This window comes from Aspergillus viridinutans (assembly GCF_018404265.1).
Source record: "Aspergillus viridinutans IFM 47045 DNA, scaffold_2, whole genome shotgun sequence".
In the NCBI taxonomy this organism is placed as follows: domain Eukaryota; kingdom Fungi; phylum Ascomycota; class Eurotiomycetes; order Eurotiales; family Aspergillaceae; genus Aspergillus; species Aspergillus viridinutans.
The window spans coordinates 4,029,021-4,048,172 of NW_025091218.1; the positions used below are offsets into that span (position 1 = coordinate 4,029,021).

The window sequence follows — 19,152 nt, forward strand, 5'->3', positions numbered from 1 at the left end:
GGAAGGATAGTACGGAGTATATCTATAGTCTCTCGGTACAGAGACTGACTAGATAATTGATTGAGATCAAAAGAAAGGAAGCTAAAAATAAAGGTCACTGTCTTGGCTGATAGAATCAAACTACGGAGTATGGACGGAGGTACTGTCAGTGATGGATCGGATCGCAATTGTTGGGTTATCGTGGGTTATCATTATGGATTGATATTGAGGAGAGATAGATCTTCATTCCCTTCCTTTTCATCTCTGACCATTTCCCTTCCACTGCTCTGCTTTGCTTCATTAATGCTCCCCCACTTGTTAATCGTCATCCCTTTGACTCTGCACACGCTTTTGCACCGCCCCCTGTCTCCTTCTGGTCGATCTTCATCCTCGCCTTTTCCGCGAGTGCTCATCTCCAGCTACTATCTAAGTATAACTCCAGCTGCGGCTCAAGGTCTTCGTCAGATGACTTCTGGACGGTCATTTCTCCTGCTTAGTTTTGCTTTCTCGATCCGTTCTCGCTCATTTATACCCAACGACCTGCACCTGACTTTTTGACCTCCCCGCCACAATATTTACTTCGAGTCTCTTCTCGGCTACTTGTCCCGACTCTCGATACCGAACGTCGACATAGAATAACATTACACCGGACGCAAGGTTCGAGGTTCGATAAAGGCCTATGATTGATATCTCCCCGCCCTTCCTGCGCGCGATCTCTCGTTGTGGTCATGGAGGGAAGCGGCAAGGACAAGGACGGCACGGATAATGCTCCCATTGTATGATTTGCGCTTCCTGTGCGAGTATGTGGGCATCTTTTACTGATCCTGAAAATTTCTCCAGAGGCCGGTTTCCTCCCTTCTGTCACATTTCGAGAACCTGTCCCATCGCCGATCACCATCCGCCTTCACAGCTACCAGTCCGCATGATTCGACTCCCTTCCTGAGGACGCCCGAACCTGTCGATGAAGTGCGCTCTGCGCGCGCTTCTCTCGACCTTCCGCGGCCTCAATCCCCGTGGAATGCGACGGCAAAGCCTCAGAACGGCCACCGGTACGACCGGGCAAATGGCGGATTCTCAAGGGGAAGCGGCTCCCCGGGAAGATCTCCAGGCAGGAGGCAGAGCAGACCCATGTCGATGAACTTCCACTCGTCGCCGCAACTGGCACCGACTTTGACGGTCGACTCGCCGCGATCACCTCCGCGTGGATTTGGATCCCAAAACCACGCTGAGCATACCGTCAACTCCAGGATGTCCCGCAGTCCCCCGGACCCCTCTCGGGGCTCATTGCCGCCGCCGAGCAACCGACCGACAACGCCCAATTCCTCGACGTCACAGCAGCTGCCTGGTCATTTGTCGCCAGCGCATTCTCATTCCGGAAGCTTCATCGGTGAGAGTCCGCCCGATCGAAAGCAAAAAAGCTCTTCGTTGCCTCCCCCAATCGATCGGGCGGAGAAGCCGAAGGTCCCTGCGAAGCCGGCAGCCTTAGCTTCCCATGAGAGCGCAACTCTGGCACCCAGGCCCGAGAGGACAGCGTCGGAGGATCGGATATCACCGTTCAGCACGCCACCAAGCAGTCCCGAGAAGTCGTCCGTAAAACCGTCGTCTTGCGGACGTCCGCAGATGCCACGCTCTCCATCTCGGCCGATGACTGAACCCCCAAGTCGTCAATCGTTCGATGAAAGGAACCCCGTGCCGTCTGTGCATGCTCTTCGGGATGCGCGCGAGCTTGGGTTTTCACGCAGGAGACCCATCCCGGAACCGACGCGGGACATGAAACCGTTAATGGTACAGGTCCCTCCACATCCATTGAAGCAGACGGAGCCCTTGTCGGCTGCGCCGTTGTCAGCTCGCAGGCTTCAAGCGACCGATACTCCGACCGAGCCTCCCAGCCTCCCGCCACGGCAATCGTCCTTGGCGCAAAGGGGTGGTGCGTCTCCGTCTCGTCCGTCACTTCATCTGGACGGCCCTTCGCATCCTGAACCATCGCCTAGACCGCAATCATTCCAACTGCCCCCAAGGGAGATCCAGACACCCACGCAAATTCACCGACAGCCGTCGTTCTCCAGAGACGCTAAGCCAGGGCAGGCATCTTCTGTTCCTGAGCGGCAATTGGCCCGTGCGGACTCATTCGGACAGGATCCCGTGGACGAACCGGCTATCTCGCGGACTGACTATCCTGACGCATCAACAACTAATCGTCGACCGCCTCTTCTTAAAAACGGACCGAGGGAGATCCATACAAGATATGACACTCGTTTGATGGATGTATGCGGCAAGCATGTGTGTACAACAGGTTATTTAACGCGGGTATGGGACCTCACCAACGGAGAACAAATCATGAGTCTCAGCCACGGTGAGACTGTGAAGAGTCTATCGATTGCATTCAAGCCAGGTACCGGCCTGGAGGATGAGGGTCAGCGGCTATGGCTGGGCATGAGCACAGGAGAAATCCATGAAGTGGACATCTCCACTCGATCCATTGTAGCAACACGCTCCTATCCTTCGCGTCGTGAAGTGATCAAAATCCTCCGACATAAAAAGGAGATGTGGACCCTTGACGACGAGGGACGACTGCTCGTCTGGCCGCCTGACGAGTCTGGGACTCCAAATCTTCAATACAGCTACCATAACCCTTATGACCGTGTCGCCCGGGGACATACATACTCGTTGGTTGTCGGAGATACACTATGGCTGGCCGCCGGCAAGGAGGTCCACGTATATCAGCCAAACGCACGTGACGATGTCTCATTCAAGGTTTTGAAGAAACCACTGGGCTCGCAGCACACTGGTGATGTAACGTCCGGTACCTATACGACGAGAGATGGGGGACGTGTGTACCTGGGCCATGCGGATGGCAAGGTTACCGTGTACTCTTCCACAGATTACGCTTGTCTAGCAGTCGTCAATGTAAGCGTTTACAAGATCAACTGCTTAGGCGTGGTCGGTGATTATCTTTGGGCGGCGTATAAGACCGGCATGACCTATGTCTACGACACGAGTACCAACCCGTGGATGGTTAAGAAGGATTGGCGAGCGCATGATGGTCCAGTCTCTAGCTTCCTACTGGATTTCAGTAGTGTCTGGACCATGAATCGTCTGCAGGTGACCTCGTTAGGAGACGACAATTGCATTCGTCTCTGGGATGGAATGCTGGAGGATGATTGGCTGGGTAAGTTGATATTCTCCATGTTAGATGGACGAGAAGTGAAAACTAACTTCAACAGAAACCCGCATGCAGAGCAGGGACGTAGAATTCTGCAAGTTCCGTGAGATGTCGGCAGTAATTGTGACATGGAATGCTGGGGCGTCTACGCCAGGTAGTGTCCGCTCCAGCAACTTCATTCAAGAGGCAATTCATCCCGAGAACCCACCCGATATTTTGGTCTTCGGCTTCCAGGAGCTTGTGGATTTAGAGAATAAGAAAATCACAGCCAGTGAGTATAAGTCTGAGCTGCCTCACTTGTGCATTTTACTGATTCGTCTTTTAGAAAGCTTGCTGTTGGGAAGCAAGAAGAAAGAAGGCGGAGAGAAAGAACATATGAGCCGTCAGTACCGGGTATGGATGGAGCATTTGACTCGCTGTATCAACGACTGCATGCCCCTCGAGGAGTCGTATGTCCTTCTTCATTCAGCGAATCTCATTGGTCTCTTTACCTGCGTCTTTGTCAAGCACAAGGAACGACAGAGGATCAAGAACATCGGCGCTGCAGAGGTGAAGCGGGGTATGGGAGGATTGCACGGAAACAAGGTATGTATTTTGAGGGACTGCTCTGATTTTGGTCCGTTTACTGATTGCGTAGGGTGCCCTGATTCTTCGCTTCATACTGGACGATAGTTCTTTCTGTTTCGTGAATTGCCATTTAGCAGCCGGGCAGTCACAAACAGCGCACCGCAACAATGACATTGCAGCCATTCTCGAGTCCGAAGTGCTTCCGGTAGAGAACAGCCTTACCACTCGGGCAAACCACTTTGTCAGCGGCGGTGATGGCACGATGATTATGGATCATGAGATTTGCATTCTAAACGGTGATCTTAATTACCGGATCGACTCAATCCCACGGAATGTGATCATCGAGGACATTCGCAATAACAACCTCGCGAAGTTGCTTGAACGAGACCAGCTGCTGGCATCGAGGCGCAAGAACCCCGGCTTCCGGCTCCGGTCATTCACGGAGGCACCCATCACGTTCGCGCCGACGTACAAGTACGATGTCGGCACGGACGAATACGACTCGAGTGAGAAGAAACGATCCCCCGCGTGGTGCGATCGTGTACTCTACAGGGGGCTAGGTCGGATCAAGCAGCTGGAGTACCGACGACACGAAGTCCGAGCCTCCGACCATCGGCCTGTGAGCGCATCGTTCAAGCTCCGCGTCAAGACTGTGCTACCGCAGGAACGTGCCGCGGTGTGGGAATCATGTCAGCAGGAATTCCAAAAAGAGAAGCGCAGGCTGGCTTCTGAAGCTAGGTAAGCTATCCCACTCTGTCTTTCTGTTTCGTTCTTGCTAACCTTCGTAGCATTGAATACCTGATCAGTGTCTTAGGGACAGATCCTCAGCAAGCACGATCATTGATTCTGGGCACGGGCACTCAATGAGCCATTGCTCGATATTCGCCTTCTCCACTTTTTCTTGCATGGCATTTCTTCTATGGTGATCGGCTTCTTTGGTACAGGTAAAAGTTGGTCAGGAAAGCGAGGTGTATAAGACGGTCTGCTGCGTCTGCGGTGTTGTTGCTGTTGTACGACTAATGATTTCACGATAGACATGTATCATGAAGAGAGCCCTGGGTGGTAGATAGATTCACTGCTGTGCAGGCAGGTGATTAGACAACTGCATTCTGATCATAATCTTCCATTATACTATTTCATGCAGATATCATGACACCTACAGACCTTGGTAATACCCCAGTCTTGACCACAAGGAATACACTCGACTCCATACATCAAGTCAGAATACGCGGACTTCTCCCGACAATAAGTCCGGATATCTAATGCAAAGTTAAACATGCATCTCACCTTCTCATTTCAGCACGGTATATCGCCCGTGCTCCGCCTTTCAACCTGCACGGAGTATCTGCCATGCAACCCAGCACGGGAGTATCTTCCATGCAACCTGCATGGAGTATCTGCCATGCAACCCGCAGGGAGTACTGCCATGCAACCGTTACAATATATGCCGAACTAGACACAGCGCTAGCCTCCAAAGCCGGAAGCTTAGACAAGTATTCTTCAAGAGCAATTCTCCCGGGTCTGCCTGATTGGCTCAAGGAGGACCTGATGATCAGCGATGATACCCCTCCGCATGACTCGTCGCGGATGCTTGTTTGGGTGGTCGAATTGCGGGGAATGTTTGGTATATATAAGGTATATTTGCCGTATGCAGTATACCTCTCCATGTTGTATTCACACTGACAATCAAACCAAGGGGTCTTAACTTCGCATTTCTGCCTATTGAAGATATCAGGACGAACAGTCGATAGATATGACGAAGTCTCTCGCTCTAGCCACTGCAGCTGCAGTGTTGGCTCTCGCTCAAGGGAGCAATGCCCTCGTTAGACCGGGCAATGTGGTAAGATGCTCTTGCTCTCCCAACATTCGTGCGAGCGGACGTCTAAAACTCAGCAGGGGAAACTACCCGCCCTAGGCTGGAACTCGTGGAATGCGTTTGGCTGCAACATTGATGCCACCAAGATCATGACTGCCGCGAACGAGGTCGTCAAGCTGGGCCTGAAGGACCTGGGATACGCGTATATCAATAGTGAGTCTTCGTGATACAACACGATGCTGTTGATGTTGACGATGGTAGTCGATGATTGCTGGTCCGTCAAGAGCGGACGGGACGCGAGCACGCATCGCATCGTCCCGGACCCTGCGAAGTTCCCTAATGGCATCTCAGGGCTAGCAGCCCAGATCCACAATCTGGGGCTGAAAGTCGGGATCTATAGCAGTGAGTCAGAATCACAGCTAACAAACACATCCATGGGCAAGGATCGCTAACGAATGAAGGCGCCGGGCTGACGACCTGCGCCGGATATCCTGCCAGTTTGGGCTACGAAGCCATCGACGCCCAGGCATTCGCGGAATGGGGCATTGACTGTACGTTTCGACTAAATTCTCAAGCACCCTCAGCTAACAACTCGCTCAATCAGACCTGAAGTACGACAACTGCGACCATCCTGCGAGCTGGACCGACGCGTACACCTACTGCGTCCCAGACTACAGCAGTAAAGCCACCAACGGGACCTGTCCCAATAACAAGAATCCCGCTCCAGCGGGCTACGACTGGCGCACGTCGCTGACAGCCGAGCGGTACAGGCGGATGCGCGATGCGTTGGTCAGCGTCGACCGCACGATCCTGTACTCGATGTGTGACTGGGGCCAAGCGGACGTGAACGCTTGGGGCAACGAAACCGGCAACTCCTGGCGCATGTCTGATGATATCAACCGTAAGCTTTCAACATTCGATTAATCGTATCTGTCTCTTGATCTAACCGATAACACCAGCATCCTGGTCCCGCATCTCCCAAATCGCCAACATGAACTCCTTCCTGATGAACTATGTCAATTTCTGGGGCCATCCGGACCCGGACATGCTGGAGGTCGGCAACGGCAATCTCACACCAGCAGAGAACAGAGCGCACTTTGCGCTCTGGGCGGCGATGAAGTCGCCCTTGATCATCGGGACTGCTGTACGTTTAGTTCTGCAATCAGTCTCATCAAGATAACATATACTGACTCGACCGCTAGCTCGACTCCATCAGCCAAGCCAATCTCGCTATCCTTTCAAACAAGTTCCTCCTAAAGTTCAACCAGGACCCGGTGATCGGCCGTCCTGCGCACCCGTACAAATGGGGGTACAATCCTAACTGGACGTTTGACCCTGTTCACCCGGCAGAGTACTGGTCCGGCCCGTCGTCGACGCTGGGTGGCACGCTGGTGCTGATGCTGAATTCGGAAGATACGACGCAGACGCGTACGGCTGTGTGGAAGGAGGTTCCTGAGCTGAAACAGGGCACTGGATTTCATGTGACGGATGCCTGGACCGGGAAGGATTTGGGTTGTGTGAGAAATCAATACAGTGTGCAATTGGAGAGTCATGATGTGGCCGCGTTGGTTGTGGGCGGGGCATGCTAGATGATAGGACCTCCCCCAGCAGTATCCCGACTGTTCATTTGAGGATGTCCAGAGAATACTCGGTTCATAGTCAGTCATCCAACTACCCAGTCACTCTAGACTATCATGAAGTGAGTTCGTGTAAGACTTGCACAACAAGCGAATCTTTTCTATCCAACGCATATCGACACCCAACGGAGTGCAAAGTGTTAAGACCCACCAACCTGATGAATAGCATTTCTGCTATGCTATCAATCATACCCAAAAAGATACCTAATCCATCCATCAACAAAGCCGAAAATATTCCGCGATTTGCATCAATTCCGAAGCGATACTTTTCTTATCCTCCACCCACTCATCAACAAGCTTAGTCGTAAAGTCCTGTGCGAACTCGGGAAACTCCTCGAGAATATGCCTCGGGAAATTGGGATCAAAGTGGCCCCTTTCACCATGACTATGTAGGGCATCCAATGTAAAATCGACGACTACCTCACGCAAAAGTTGATGGTGTATCGTCGTCATTGTATAAACTTCCCTGACGGCACGAGGATATACGGTTGGGAACGACGCTTTTCTGAGAATGTCCGCAAACTTCTCCTTGGCCAGGTACTTCAATCCTCTGATTAGAAGGCGATCCGCGACGAGGAACACGTGTATATGAACAAAGAGCTCGCAGCAGTGGAGACGATCTATAGCTCCCGTAATGTCAGGAATGTACCTGCTTCAGCATCAGGTTCTGCACTGACCGATAAGATCTCCCGGTGGACTTTGTCCTTTAGCTAAGAACGATGTAGGAAAATCATAATCTAGATAGAATGTGTAATCGCTTGAATAGAGGTAATCGAGCAGCAGAAGGACGACCAGCGGATGATCAGGGAGCCGGATTCGCCCCGTGCAGGCTTCCTGCAATATCTCGGTCAGAAGGCTTGCTTGTTAGCGACAAGGAAGCAACTCGGTAACCAACGGAGAAATGCGAGTCAAACACTTTGGCGAAAAAGTCGGACTGCGAGCAGATTATCGCTTTATGTGCTGGAAAGATATGATCGCCGCAAAGAATCAGGAAGTCGCTGTACTTGGGGTTCGCCCTCAGACTGTTTGAACAGATTTCCTTAGTAGATCTATAGAATAGTTGCCTCGCGGAACTCACGTTGCGAGGGAGGATGCCATCTCGTTTCTGCAATTGGTTTCTGCAACGACTTCTAGCTCTGACGGATCCTCCTCGGTGTTCGTCCCATCCAGAGCGTTATCATTGTCTGAAATGACTGCAGCCATCATCTAGCTGCTCCAAAGACAGGAGGACAGGGTTAGAGATCGCAGATTCCGTGCCTAATACTGACTGTTCCGAGGGAAAAAGGTAATCATGGTGAATGATCGTGCTGATATTGGGATACCAAGATAGAAGGTTAATGGGGAGATGTAGGTGGTACAAGCAAGTCTAAGAAGCGAACAATGATGAAGTCTATTTCGGTACCATAAATGGAAGGAGGTTGTCCAACTTTCGGGTGCCTCAAGACGTATTGTAACAACAGCCCAAAACTATCTCTGGTCCAAATTTCTGACCCAAGAGAAGTGTCTCTGTCGTGAGCCCAAGAGATTCCCCTGTTGCTCAAGTTCTGTCACTCAGGTGCTTTGCTTCTGGAACATGAAAAGAAGAAACGTGCCATTTATACGAAAGCCCACGACTCAGCCATTCAGCCATTATTCCGTATTTGGTCATATATCACTTATGTCACACGGCCACGCCCCCTTGGAATGATCAGCAGTATCACCGCCATAAGTCTTGCCGACTTTGACGTCTCCAGCCTCCACTACTCTTTGGACGATCGTCATCGACGGGCACGGCGAGAAAGCCGCCGAATCCATTTCCGACAAGCACACTCTTCCTTGCGTCTCCTCCCCAAGACCGACTCAATTGTGCGTCATGGAAGCTCACCGGACGGGTCGTACTCTCCCGCCGGCCGCGCGTCTGAGGCGGCTCGTACGGAGTAAAGTTCCATTCCAATTCGTCCAAGCCTTTGCTGTACACGTTGAGGGGCTGCGAGAGACCGCCAGCAGGGATTTGCGGGCCGTTTTCACCACCTCCGAAGATTCGAGGTGGAGGTGCAAGCAGCAGCGCTTCTGGGAAGCTGGAGTCGCGAACATATAAGTCACGTAAAGCTGGAAGACAGTTTGACATTAAAGAAGAGATCAGGTAGGTATAGTATGAGGCTGCAACAGGGGTTAGACCGTAAGATATGCTCGAAGAAGTGATCTCATAGTGCAGCATTTTGAGCGACGTTGACGTCAACGGTGGTACCTGCTCCGTGGGAAAGGACCGGGATACTTCTTGAATGAAGAAAAGACCTTGCAGGCATGGCACCGAGGCTAGAATTTGATACAGGGTGGATGGAAGCACTCCGGTGGCCGACAAAGTCAGATAATGTAACGATTTGCGATTCACGGGAAGGGAGAAGAACGCGGCAAGCCCGCTTGCCGTGACCTTCGGGGTATCTCGAAGCGTAAGCCGTTGGACGGCTGGAAATGGAGGCAGTGATTGCGAATGTCTAAAAGCAGAATTGTCAAGCCAAGGGAGGTCTTCCAACGTCAATTCACGCAGCTGGGGGAAAGCGCCCAGACCAAAGCGAAGGATGTTTGGCTCGATTTGGAGTCGCGACAACTCCAAGATTTCCAAGTTCATCCACAAACGGGATCCAGGCAACTGCGAGAAGCTTCCTTCGGAGCCATGGCGATAGGCCATGCGGCGTATATCGGGACAACGGGCCATGAGTTCTTGCTTCAGGGCAAGACATGTCGGGTCATCGCTGTATAGGCCAGCCGGCAAGTCAACGTATCGGAGGTTGGGGCACACCGAGATCGTTCGGGCAATGCCCGCCTTGTTTGCTTCACGCGTCATGTATGGCATTCGCAGAGACAAGACCATGTGTCCCAGCTCATGTGAATGTCGCACTGAGCGCATGAATAATTCCAACCGGGCCTGGGGTGCATCAATGGGATCGCCATTGCGGTCAAAGAAGGAACGGCGCTTTCGCCTAGCCGCCAATTGGACTTCGAGTTCGCAGTAGTGGACGGCATCGATGCGGACGTGGGAGTACCTGTGTATTGAGATCCAAATGAACGGGGAGATCAAACAACACAGAACAAGAGTAGACCAGAGCGGAGAAGCTTACAGTACACTTCGAGCAGCCAGATACCACCGCTTGCACGCCGCAGCACAGTGTGCTAGGTCGCGCATGTCGCAGAGCATGCAGCCATCCTCAGTCATGGACTCCTCCGAAGTCGCATAGCCGCTGTCCGCTGCATGGGGACAAACAAAAGCAAAGATTCGGGCCAGAACCGGAGGAGGAAGGGTCTTGGTGAAGTGTCGCCTTAACGTGGGAACTGGGGGAACACTATGATCGGGAGAGATGCGGAGATGTTCATAGCTGGCCGCATTCCCCGCACGGCTGTGGCTCTTGGAACGACGTCGAAGCCGGTTAAACAAGCCCATAATGATTACGATATTATTGCTGGAGGCAGTTTGCGGAGTGGGAGAAAGACGACATTGATAAGGATTGTTGGGTTAGAGAATCACCAAGGGGGGGGCGAGATTTGAAGAGTGATCAACTGGAAATTAAATAAAGAAGATGAAGGAGGGGGAGGACCGGAGGATCACCAAAACTAGAGGATAAGCGAGGCTGCGAGAGACAGTCGGTTATGATTGGGACATGCACTTGTCTTAGTGAGTTGGATTATTGGACGACCAGGGAGGATTGGACAGTTGGAAAGCAAAGAGACAGATAGTAGCCCTTTTTGATGCCTTTATCCGTCGAAATTTGGGTTCAGTTTCCCATTGAGTTTCGACCACGGAGTTGAAAAACGGCAAACGAAAAGCAGGATCATTGACGGCTGAAAGTGTGATAATGTGATTGGGACCAAGAACGATGGACACGCGCTGGAGGCTTCTTTGACACTGGTCTTGGCTATTTGGCTGGTCTTGAATGGAGGAATGAAGGATTGTGATATTCCTCTTTGGGCTTGTCTATTTTTATCGATCCTATCAACAGGTCGCTGTCCTAATAGTACATTTGTCGCGCATGAGTATTTCAACGTCCATGTCGGTTATTAGCTGTCAATTGTTTGACATGCACAGGGATATCCAGCAACTCTTTCAAAGTTTTGAATCGACATTTAAAAGTGATGCCGATTGCCACGAAACGCGGGCGGGTGTTTCATGTTGGCAGTGAGAACTGGCCGATCAGACTTAAACCAGTGGGGTTTGTAAATGAACGACGTTTCAGCCTTTGAACTGTTCTTTTCGATGTAGCCAGTCATAGTCTACGTTATCCAAGCTAATCCAGAACTCTTGGACTAATTAATAATTGGACTGAATAATTGAGCTGGTGATCAGTGCAGCATTTTGAGAACACGTGAGCAACGGCCGGGTCTTGATAATCGTCCTGTGAGGATGAAGTACTCGTACTCGTACCACTATTCTGACGAAAAGTGTTGAAAGGCCGCAGGAGTACCAACATCAAAACAACTGATCAATATCACCAATTAGTTAGTTAGATATGGCGGCTACTTTAGTCATCAACTTTAAGGTACCGTAGGTATGCTCAACTGGCCTGGCCGTCTCTGGTTGGCCAAACTCTCGTATGACTCATGAGGTCAGATTGGGTTTGAATCTGCAGGAAATCAAGAAACTTTTATTCGATTCTGGGGAAGCTTGATGATAAGGTTATGTCTATATCCATGGAAGTCCCCTGACATCTTCAGCCATCAATCAGGGAAGTCAAGGCATGTCTGTCCAGTATCGATTTCGCCTGACATCGTCATGATGTCATGGCATCATGATTGAATACATTCAAGAAATAGGATGAAATACCCATTGTCCGTGGTATATAAGCAAGACTCAAGAGAGTCGCATCGAAGCTGTGAGACCCTCAGAGTGCACATTGTTCTCTCTGGAAAACATTCATTTTCATGCTCTGCACAAGGTTCGCAACCGCTCGCTGTGCTATCAACTGGTCATTCTCGACTGCAATTCACCCAGTGAAGCATCAACAGACAATCAAGCGGGCTTACCTGACCAAAACTGCTCGGCCCGCCTCAAAGTATCGTTTCCAGCTCAGGCCATTTTCAAACACAGCAGAAGACATGCCAGCTAAGGGATCGTCACTCCCCAAACCCAATGCCGCCAACGCGCCATCTGAGCGCCCCATGGAGAATGAGGAATGGAAGCAACGTCCTCCGTATCTGATTCAATCCCCTGAGGAATTCGGTCCGGTGAAGTGGCGAGCCAAATGCCAGTGTGGTCAAGTCACCTATAAGATTAATCGAGACAAGCCGCTCAAGGCCAAGTACTGTCATTGTCGAGGTTGCCAAGTCATGCACGGTGAGCAGACCATGGCATATAGTTCATTCAATGTCCAAGACATTGAGAGGCACTGACCTGTTTGCAGGAGCTCCTTTCCAATGGGCTGCAATTTTCCACAAGTCTGATTTGACATTCGACAAGGGAGCCCATGGTCTCTCGTTCTATTCTTCCGCTCACAGTACAAGAGAATACGAGGTTCCAACAAAAGTCTCGTGTTCATTCTGTCGGACTCCCATCATGGACGAAGGACGAAATGTATGCCTCATTTTCCCAGAAGCCATTGTCGCCGGTGATTCGGACGAAGACCGCCAGAAGTGGAGGGAGGCTTTCGCACCTGAGTATGTCATCACTCCTTAACAATTGCAATCACAAATTTCTGGCTAACTTTATCACGCAGTTGTCATATTTTCTACGACAAACGTTGCATAGATATTCTAGATGGCAAAACTAAGTGGTCGGGGATGGATGAAGAGAGTGAGCTCGTGGACGACTATGGTAATAAGAATTCAGAATGAGCATACATATTGCATATTTCAGTCTCTGTATTGGGTCTACTCATAAATTATTCCTGAATGATATCTTCAACATAACTCATCTCTGTTCTATACATTCATTCCCGCGGTCTGCCTATACTAGACTAGAACACGGAAGCCAATGAAAGCCATTAACTAGAGCATGTTCCTCTAAGAACATACCTGAATCAAGAAACTCATCATAGAAATGGCCCCTAGTTGAGCTTGTGATTAACACAATCCCTGATCCTTTGCTTTTTACTTGAGACAACTATGCCTGATGGGCTGTTCTGATTACCTTAGAACTGCCATCCATCAGCCAATCTCATTGGTTCCTGTCAATTCCTTCGAAATACCGACACCTTGGAATACAACGCGAGCCGTTCAATCTGTGGTCATCACCACAATGTTACCTTCTCTTACGGGCACTGGTCCTCACCAGGATCTGTTCCTCAAGACGTTCATTTGCGAGTATTTAAGAGATGAGATTCCCTCAGCACTGGGTAGATTTGATAGACACTCCTCATCCTGATTAACAACTGTGAACCACTACTAAACAACTTGTAACCTCCTATGTGGTCAAAACTTCTTTTCATCAGTCTTGCTGCACTGATAGCCAGATTGGCATCAGCAGTCACCCGAATCACAGACGATGAGATGAGCAATCTTCTGAGTCAAGGAGGCGTTGAGCTGGCGGACCGTTACGCCCCGATGTGGTTTTTCGGTCAATCCCAGAATCAGCCTCCATGCTATCCTACATGGGCTTTTGGCGGCTCTCCCACCTCGCCTGATATCTACGACGACGCTCACAAAACACCAGCTGCGCCACAGTGTCAATATCCCAATGTCGGATGCAGATGCCGCAACCCCGGCGTGAGAATCGGCAACCGCGGACCGGAGTTCCCAATATACTTCACCTACAAGAGGTGTAGTGACACCGAAGTGCGGGTGGTGTATAACCTGTTCTACGAGAAGGATGGCGCTCAGCTTGGCGTTATCGCAACTGGTCATGATTAGTGAGTATATTGAATTTGCGAAACGATCAATCGGAGGATCTAATAAGTGTCTAGTGACTGGGAGAGAGTGATCATCATCCACTCGAGAGACGCAAACAATATGTGGGCGCCGTCCCGTGCCCTTCTCTCTGCGCACAGCGGCTACCATAACCTCGCATGGGGAGCTATCCAGAACACGCTTACCACCGACGAGATCAATGCGGGGGACGCCAAATCTCCGAACGGTGTGCGGAATAATGACCATCCAAAGGTCTATGTTGCCTGGTCCAAGCACTCTCACTTTGATACCCGCAATACCGGCTGGAACGATGCCATCAGCCAGTCAACAGAGCGTGCCTTTCGCAGTCAGGACTGGTGGTATTATGTTGACAAGAGCTATTATGTGAGTTCTTCATCTGTTTCTTCCGTGGCAGTTCGGAGTTTGTTGACAAGCATTAGATTCTGTCGGACGATACCACAGATGCTGGCAAAGCTCTCGGGTCTGCGAACTGGGGCGATGCAACTAGTAACCCTCCTTCTGTGCATGCAAGTGTGTGCTCTGCATGATGATAGTAAATGAGTCTGCATGAGATTGGCAACTAGGTTGAATTGAGAGACTTCCTACTCCATCTGTGCACAGTCAGTCTCTTTGGGAGTTTTGATATTAATTACCGCTTGCCTGATTAGGCATATTGATTCTACCTTTCTGATTCGGATTAGATAGATTACATTTTTTTTTTATCGCCGAAAATCGGTCGATTACCCCTATCTGGATGCCTGCATCCGACGGTATAAAGTCTAGTTAGTCAGAATTATCCCTTCCGAATTTTCTGATTAGTAGGCAAATTACTAGTGATTCCGAAATCTCATACGGTTCTGAGCTTTCCAACAGGGAGTATAGACAAGAATGCATTATTGTTGTAATATGCGAACTGAGCAATCAACATCGACAAGAACTACCTAACTGGGGAGGGTCAACCCCGTAGTATGGCTTTTGCCGAATGACGTCGATGCCCAAAGCAGCGAACCCCACCGTCGCAACTCGCCAGACAAACCAGTTGACTCCAGCAAACTGTATAAAGCACTATCCTAACTCATACTTCAAACGTAGGTCAATTGAATCCAAAACCCATCAATCATCGAATTCTCATTATCAATTCCAACCTACCACCCATTTCACCCTCCTCAAGCAACCCCGCAACACCATCCCGCCAACCAGAAATCCACCAACTAACAGCATCAACCACCAGCTCCAACTTCAATCCGCAAAAATGTCCTGGTTCCAAAAAACCTTCACCCTCCCCCCTCGCTCCCGCGGCTCCTACCTCATAACCGACGAAGTCCTCTCCCAACTCCCCGAACTCCGCAACTACAAAGTGGGCATGCTCAACCTGTTCGTGCAGCACACCAGCTGCGCGCTCTCGCTGAACGAGAACTGGGACGAGGATGTGCGCGCCGATATGAGTGATGCGCTGGACCGGATTGCGCCGGCGGATCGGAAGGGAAATCTCTATCGGCATTCGGCTGAGGGGGAGGATGATATGCCGGTATGTTATTTGTCGCTTTTGTCGTTTCTTCGTGAATTGCATTGGGGGGTGGGGTGGAGAATGGGGGCTGATGAATGGGGCAGGCTCATATCAAGTCCGCTCTTGTCGGCGCGTCGGTCAATATTCCCATTTCGAATGGGAGGTTGGCGACGGGGACGTGGCAGGGAATTTGGTACCTGGAGTTTCGGACGAGTCGGCACACGCGCAAGGTTGTTGCGACGATTCAAGGTGAGAGGGCGTGACTTGGTGGAGTCGAGGGTGGTGCTCGGGGGTGTCTATGATTGCTTTTTGAAGTGATGGTGACAGGTATGGAAGTCACTAAGTCTATTAGATGTGGAGGGCTCGTTCGAAAGCATGGACGCAATGCTAGCCGTGAAAATGTCTTTGTTAATAGTATATGAATGCTTGGTGTATATATCATAGCCGCAGATAAATCAAGCAGTGTATGATCCAGGCTTATGCCCATCACCCTAAACGGAAGAAGAACTTAAATCTAGCAGTTCATTGATCTGGTACAAATCTGTACATGAGCCCGGCAGGGCTAAAGAATATCAAAACAATTCATCAACGCCAACAATGAAAACAACCATTCTTCTACCGCTGCTCGAATGCACCTTCGGTAACACGTTGCGTCTCGTTCGCCTCAGCGGCATCACCGGTGGGTTCGAGGGGGTAGCTGGTAGCGGGGAGAGACTTAAGGTATGCACGGTGCTGCTCGTGGGCCTATAGATCATTTATCAGCGGGCCCATGCTCCAAATCCAGAGGAAGAACTCACAAAAGGAAGACCGCAGTAGCCGCAGGTAGCAACCTCGGGCTTGTCAGTGTTAATGAAGACACGGGGGTGACCCAATGGGCCGCCGCCTCCGTCACAGCTGACGATTCTCTTGTTGGTCCAGCGCACGGGCTGCTTGTGGATAAGTTCGATGGCGGCCATGGGTTGAGGCTAGACGAATCCATGTTAGATATACATGTCATGCATTGACACTCCAATCAGTTCCCGCCAAAAAAGTTCGCTACGCACCTGAAGCTCCATAATGGTCTGCTCAAAACGAGGACCGGTCATAGCCTTTTCCCGAGGCTGCTGGCTAGCGGCCCATGTAGTGGCACGGTTGGGGGCCTGAAGCTGGCGGTTACGCTCGCCGGCCTCGGGCTCCTCGCTCAGGGGAGCATCCCATACACCCTGCGAGTCGGTAGGGGTAGCATTGGTGGCAGAGACATTGGGCTTGGGAGTTCGCGGGGTCGGGTCGTTGGCTTGCATGTGGTTCTCTGTCAGGCGAGGCACGGTTGTCGAGTAGCTGGCCCGGGCGACGAAGCGGGGAGTCCACGCCGTGGAAAAGGCCGCGACGCGGCTTCGAGCACAGGACAACATGCTGGGCAATCGGGGTCCCTGGTGGCACAAAGGAAAGGTGTGTTTTGGGCGGCGGAGGGCGGAGGTTGTAAGTCGGGATGAAGGGTGAGGTTTGCGGGAGCTCGCCTGGCCGCTTGTTTGACCAATGGGAGCTGCCCCTGCGGCTGTTACGGCGAAATTCTGCCGCTCGCAGTGAAATAATTTCTTGCCTATTACGGTCACTGTTTTTAATGTGGTTGTTGTTTCTGTTTTGAAAAGGTCTCACTCGTCAAGCCAAGCAGGAATTGAACCAAGTACTAGGTACCTGCTCAAGGGTCGGGTTCTGATTCACGACTTCTTTGCTTATGTTATTTGCGTCCTCCTCTTTCATTTAAGAAGCGTCATCATGCCTCCATCTACGTCCTCAGGCTCTAAGCCGGAAAAAACCATGTCGTCACGTTTACTAACTATGAAGGTGTGCCAAAACCAATGTCCTCTACAGTTTGTTTCTCGACTCGGCTGATCAAGTTTGTGCAGTTCATGCAACGAGCTGCTGCCACCGCTGCAAGCAAAGAAGTACCCCAGACTTCCTCCGCCGAAGAGTCCACCACTTCAACACCGAAGCGACCAAGACTTTCGAGCGAGGGCGTATCGCAGAGTCCCGGTGCAACACCATCATCAGATTTAGAAGCTATCTCGGCTGCTCTCGCGGCCGAGGAAGAGAAGCGAAGGGAAGCCGTCGCCAGGCAAGCTGCAGATGCTGGCGAAACCGAATGGGTGCTCGACTACTCTGGCGCTGAAGATACGGGCAATGAGTATGCAGCACAACCTCTTATCATTGCCGCGGACTCTTTAGACGCGGACGACGAGGATCTGGCCTATGGTGGCCGACAGGCGTATGGAAATTTCAAGCGCAAAAACAAAGTCGAGGTTCGTGATTGTCTTCGGTATACTACGAGTATATGTAGCTGACAGTGCCATCATCAGCATTCCGATGCTAGCGCAGATCCCACAGATCCTGAACAGATTAATTCCATGATCAACAAGGCGAAACAAGACGCCAGACAGAGACCTGTGAAATTGTCCCAGCTATCAAGTATTTCTGGAGGTCGTCATAGCTTTGGTGGGGGTGAAAAATCGCAGAGGAAGCGCAAGCATAAATAAACGGTCTACCGACGACGAATTCCGGTTTCAAATGGACATGCTCACTGCTCAAGGGTGCGCTAATCATGGCCAAACGATGCTGAATCTGGCTTTTCTGTCTGCCTGCCTCCAGTAGTCGTGCGCTCAGGAAAACAGCACCGGCCATGGCTCTGGGAGGCTTAGCTTCTTGCACATGGAATAATTCGCTGCTTCTTTTTCGGATTCCTCGCAGATTATGGGTACACCTTCACTACTTAACGAACACTCGTGAACTTGACCAATAGACCCGAATCTTCGAGTCATCCGAAGCAGTGAAAGAAACGGAACGAATTGCGATTTTCAGTTGCACATTCTCCAGCAACGTTGGCATGATTTCCACAAAATGCGGCGCTTTTGCGTCGTACGGAGAGCACCTCGTGAAATCCTTCAAGGTCTCACACGGCCGAGACTGCAATGCTGTAAGAGCCTCATCTGAGATTGACTTCTGCTTTCCATGGGTTAGTGTTGTCAATGCCAAATAGCGACCACCTTACTTGAGCAGTGGGATCTTTGGGATCGCCAATCGATTGATATTCTCTTTGATGGGTTGGAAATGACGCTGCAATGCGCATATCTCCGTCAACAGGTCTTTTGATATCCAGGCCCAAGGGACACACACCCTTTGGCAAAGCTGAGCGTGCCTTGTCAACTCGCAACGTCACTCGAACCAGGCGAGATTGCTCCGTCTCAAAGTCTTCCATACGGCGAAAACAACGGCAAGTCATCTTTTGTGGGACTACCTCTGAGTCTCAAATCCAATTGAACTATAGGAGCGTGAGACAGCGACGGGTACAATGATGACCTTATAAATTTCCAGCACTTTGCGGTGCAAATTAGTTTAGCTCGAGTTGCTATGTTTTTAATGATGGCCAGCATGACGGACTTGAAGGAGAGAATAGTTGCGCTTGCACCTCCCAATGACCTGCTGTTTGCCAAAGCAAACAAGACAAGCGGATTCAGAGAGATCAGCCCATGTCAATCCGACCGGGCTTGTAAGAAAACCCTGTCCAAAACACCCAGCGAGACTCATTTCTCAAACATGCGTTTGCTCAATCCGAGCTATTTGTATTACAGAGTCTATAGTTACCTCTAGAACGCCGCACAGATCCCCTGAGGCTTGCTTTTAATCCCGCAGCCAT

At 50.8% G+C, this 19,152-nt stretch overlaps 8 protein-coding genes across 8 annotated transcripts; 6 read left to right on the forward strand and 2 right to left on the reverse strand.

The window, feature by feature from the left end:
- Nucleotides 1-707: 707 nt before the first annotated feature.
- Nucleotides 708-4,576, forward strand: Aspvir_004832 (putative inositol polyphosphate phosphatase; the record flags this gene model as incomplete). The annotated part of the gene is made up of 6 exons (XM_043268054.1): nt 708-755; nt 820-3,148; nt 3,204-3,413; nt 3,468-3,727; nt 3,780-4,447; nt 4,498-4,576. 6 exons carry the CDS (start codon nt 708-710, stop codon nt 4,574-4,576), a joined length of 3,594 nt encoding a protein of 1,197 aa, XP_043123989.1.
- An 886-nt stretch (nt 4,577-5,462) lies between these two features.
- On the forward strand, nt 5,463-7,114 carry Aspvir_004833 (glycoside hydrolase family 27 protein; the record flags this gene model as incomplete). Its single annotated transcript, XM_043268055.1, has 7 exons — nt 5,463-5,549; nt 5,606-5,738; nt 5,787-5,927; nt 5,987-6,076; nt 6,130-6,426; nt 6,485-6,669; nt 6,728-7,114. The coding sequence occupies 7 exons, from the start codon at nt 5,463-5,465 to the stop codon at nt 7,112-7,114; spliced, it is 1,320 nt and encodes a 439-aa protein (XP_043123990.1).
- Nucleotides 7,115-8,858: 1,744 nt separating this feature from the next.
- Aspvir_004834 (F-box domain protein) lies at nt 8,859-10,580 on the reverse strand (the record flags this gene model as incomplete). The annotated part of the gene is made up of 2 exons (XM_043268056.1): nt 8,859-10,185; nt 10,261-10,580. The coding sequence occupies 2 exons, from the start codon at nt 10,578-10,580 to the stop codon at nt 8,859-8,861; spliced, it is 1,647 nt and encodes a 548-aa protein (XP_043123991.1).
- A 1,649-nt stretch (nt 10,581-12,229) lies between these two features.
- On the forward strand, nt 12,230-12,964 carry Aspvir_004835 (GFA family protein; the record flags this gene model as incomplete). The annotated part of the gene is made up of 3 exons (XM_043268057.1): nt 12,230-12,467; nt 12,535-12,787; nt 12,847-12,964. 3 exons carry the CDS (start codon nt 12,230-12,232, stop codon nt 12,962-12,964), a joined length of 609 nt encoding a protein of 202 aa, XP_043123992.1.
- Nucleotides 12,965-13,534: 570 nt separating this feature from the next.
- Aspvir_004836 (uncharacterized protein) lies at nt 13,535-14,523 on the forward strand (the record flags this gene model as incomplete). The annotated part of the gene is made up of 4 exons (XM_043268058.1): nt 13,535-13,539; nt 13,561-13,977; nt 14,032-14,359; nt 14,416-14,523. 4 exons carry the CDS (start codon nt 13,535-13,537, stop codon nt 14,521-14,523), a joined length of 858 nt encoding a protein of 285 aa, XP_043123993.1.
- Nucleotides 14,524-15,227: 704 nt separating this feature from the next.
- On the forward strand, nt 15,228-15,745 carry Aspvir_004837 (YjbQ family protein; the record flags this gene model as incomplete). The annotated part of the gene is made up of 2 exons (XM_043268059.1): nt 15,228-15,503; nt 15,587-15,745. 2 exons carry the CDS (start codon nt 15,228-15,230, stop codon nt 15,743-15,745), a joined length of 435 nt encoding a protein of 144 aa, XP_043123994.1.
- A 352-nt stretch (nt 15,746-16,097) lies between these two features.
- Aspvir_004838 (zinc-finger domain-containing protein) lies at nt 16,098-16,873 on the reverse strand (the record flags this gene model as incomplete). Its single annotated transcript, XM_043268060.1, has 3 exons — nt 16,098-16,226; nt 16,280-16,447; nt 16,526-16,873. The coding sequence occupies 3 exons, from the start codon at nt 16,871-16,873 to the stop codon at nt 16,098-16,100; spliced, it is 645 nt and encodes a 214-aa protein (XP_043123995.1).
- A 427-nt stretch (nt 16,874-17,300) lies between these two features.
- Nucleotides 17,301-17,995, forward strand: Aspvir_004839 (uncharacterized protein; the record flags this gene model as incomplete). The annotated part of the gene is made up of 3 exons (XM_043268061.1): nt 17,301-17,306; nt 17,369-17,761; nt 17,819-17,995. The coding sequence occupies 3 exons, from the start codon at nt 17,301-17,303 to the stop codon at nt 17,993-17,995; spliced, it is 576 nt and encodes a 191-aa protein (XP_043123996.1).
- Between the last annotated feature and the right edge of the window lie 1,157 nt (nt 17,996-19,152).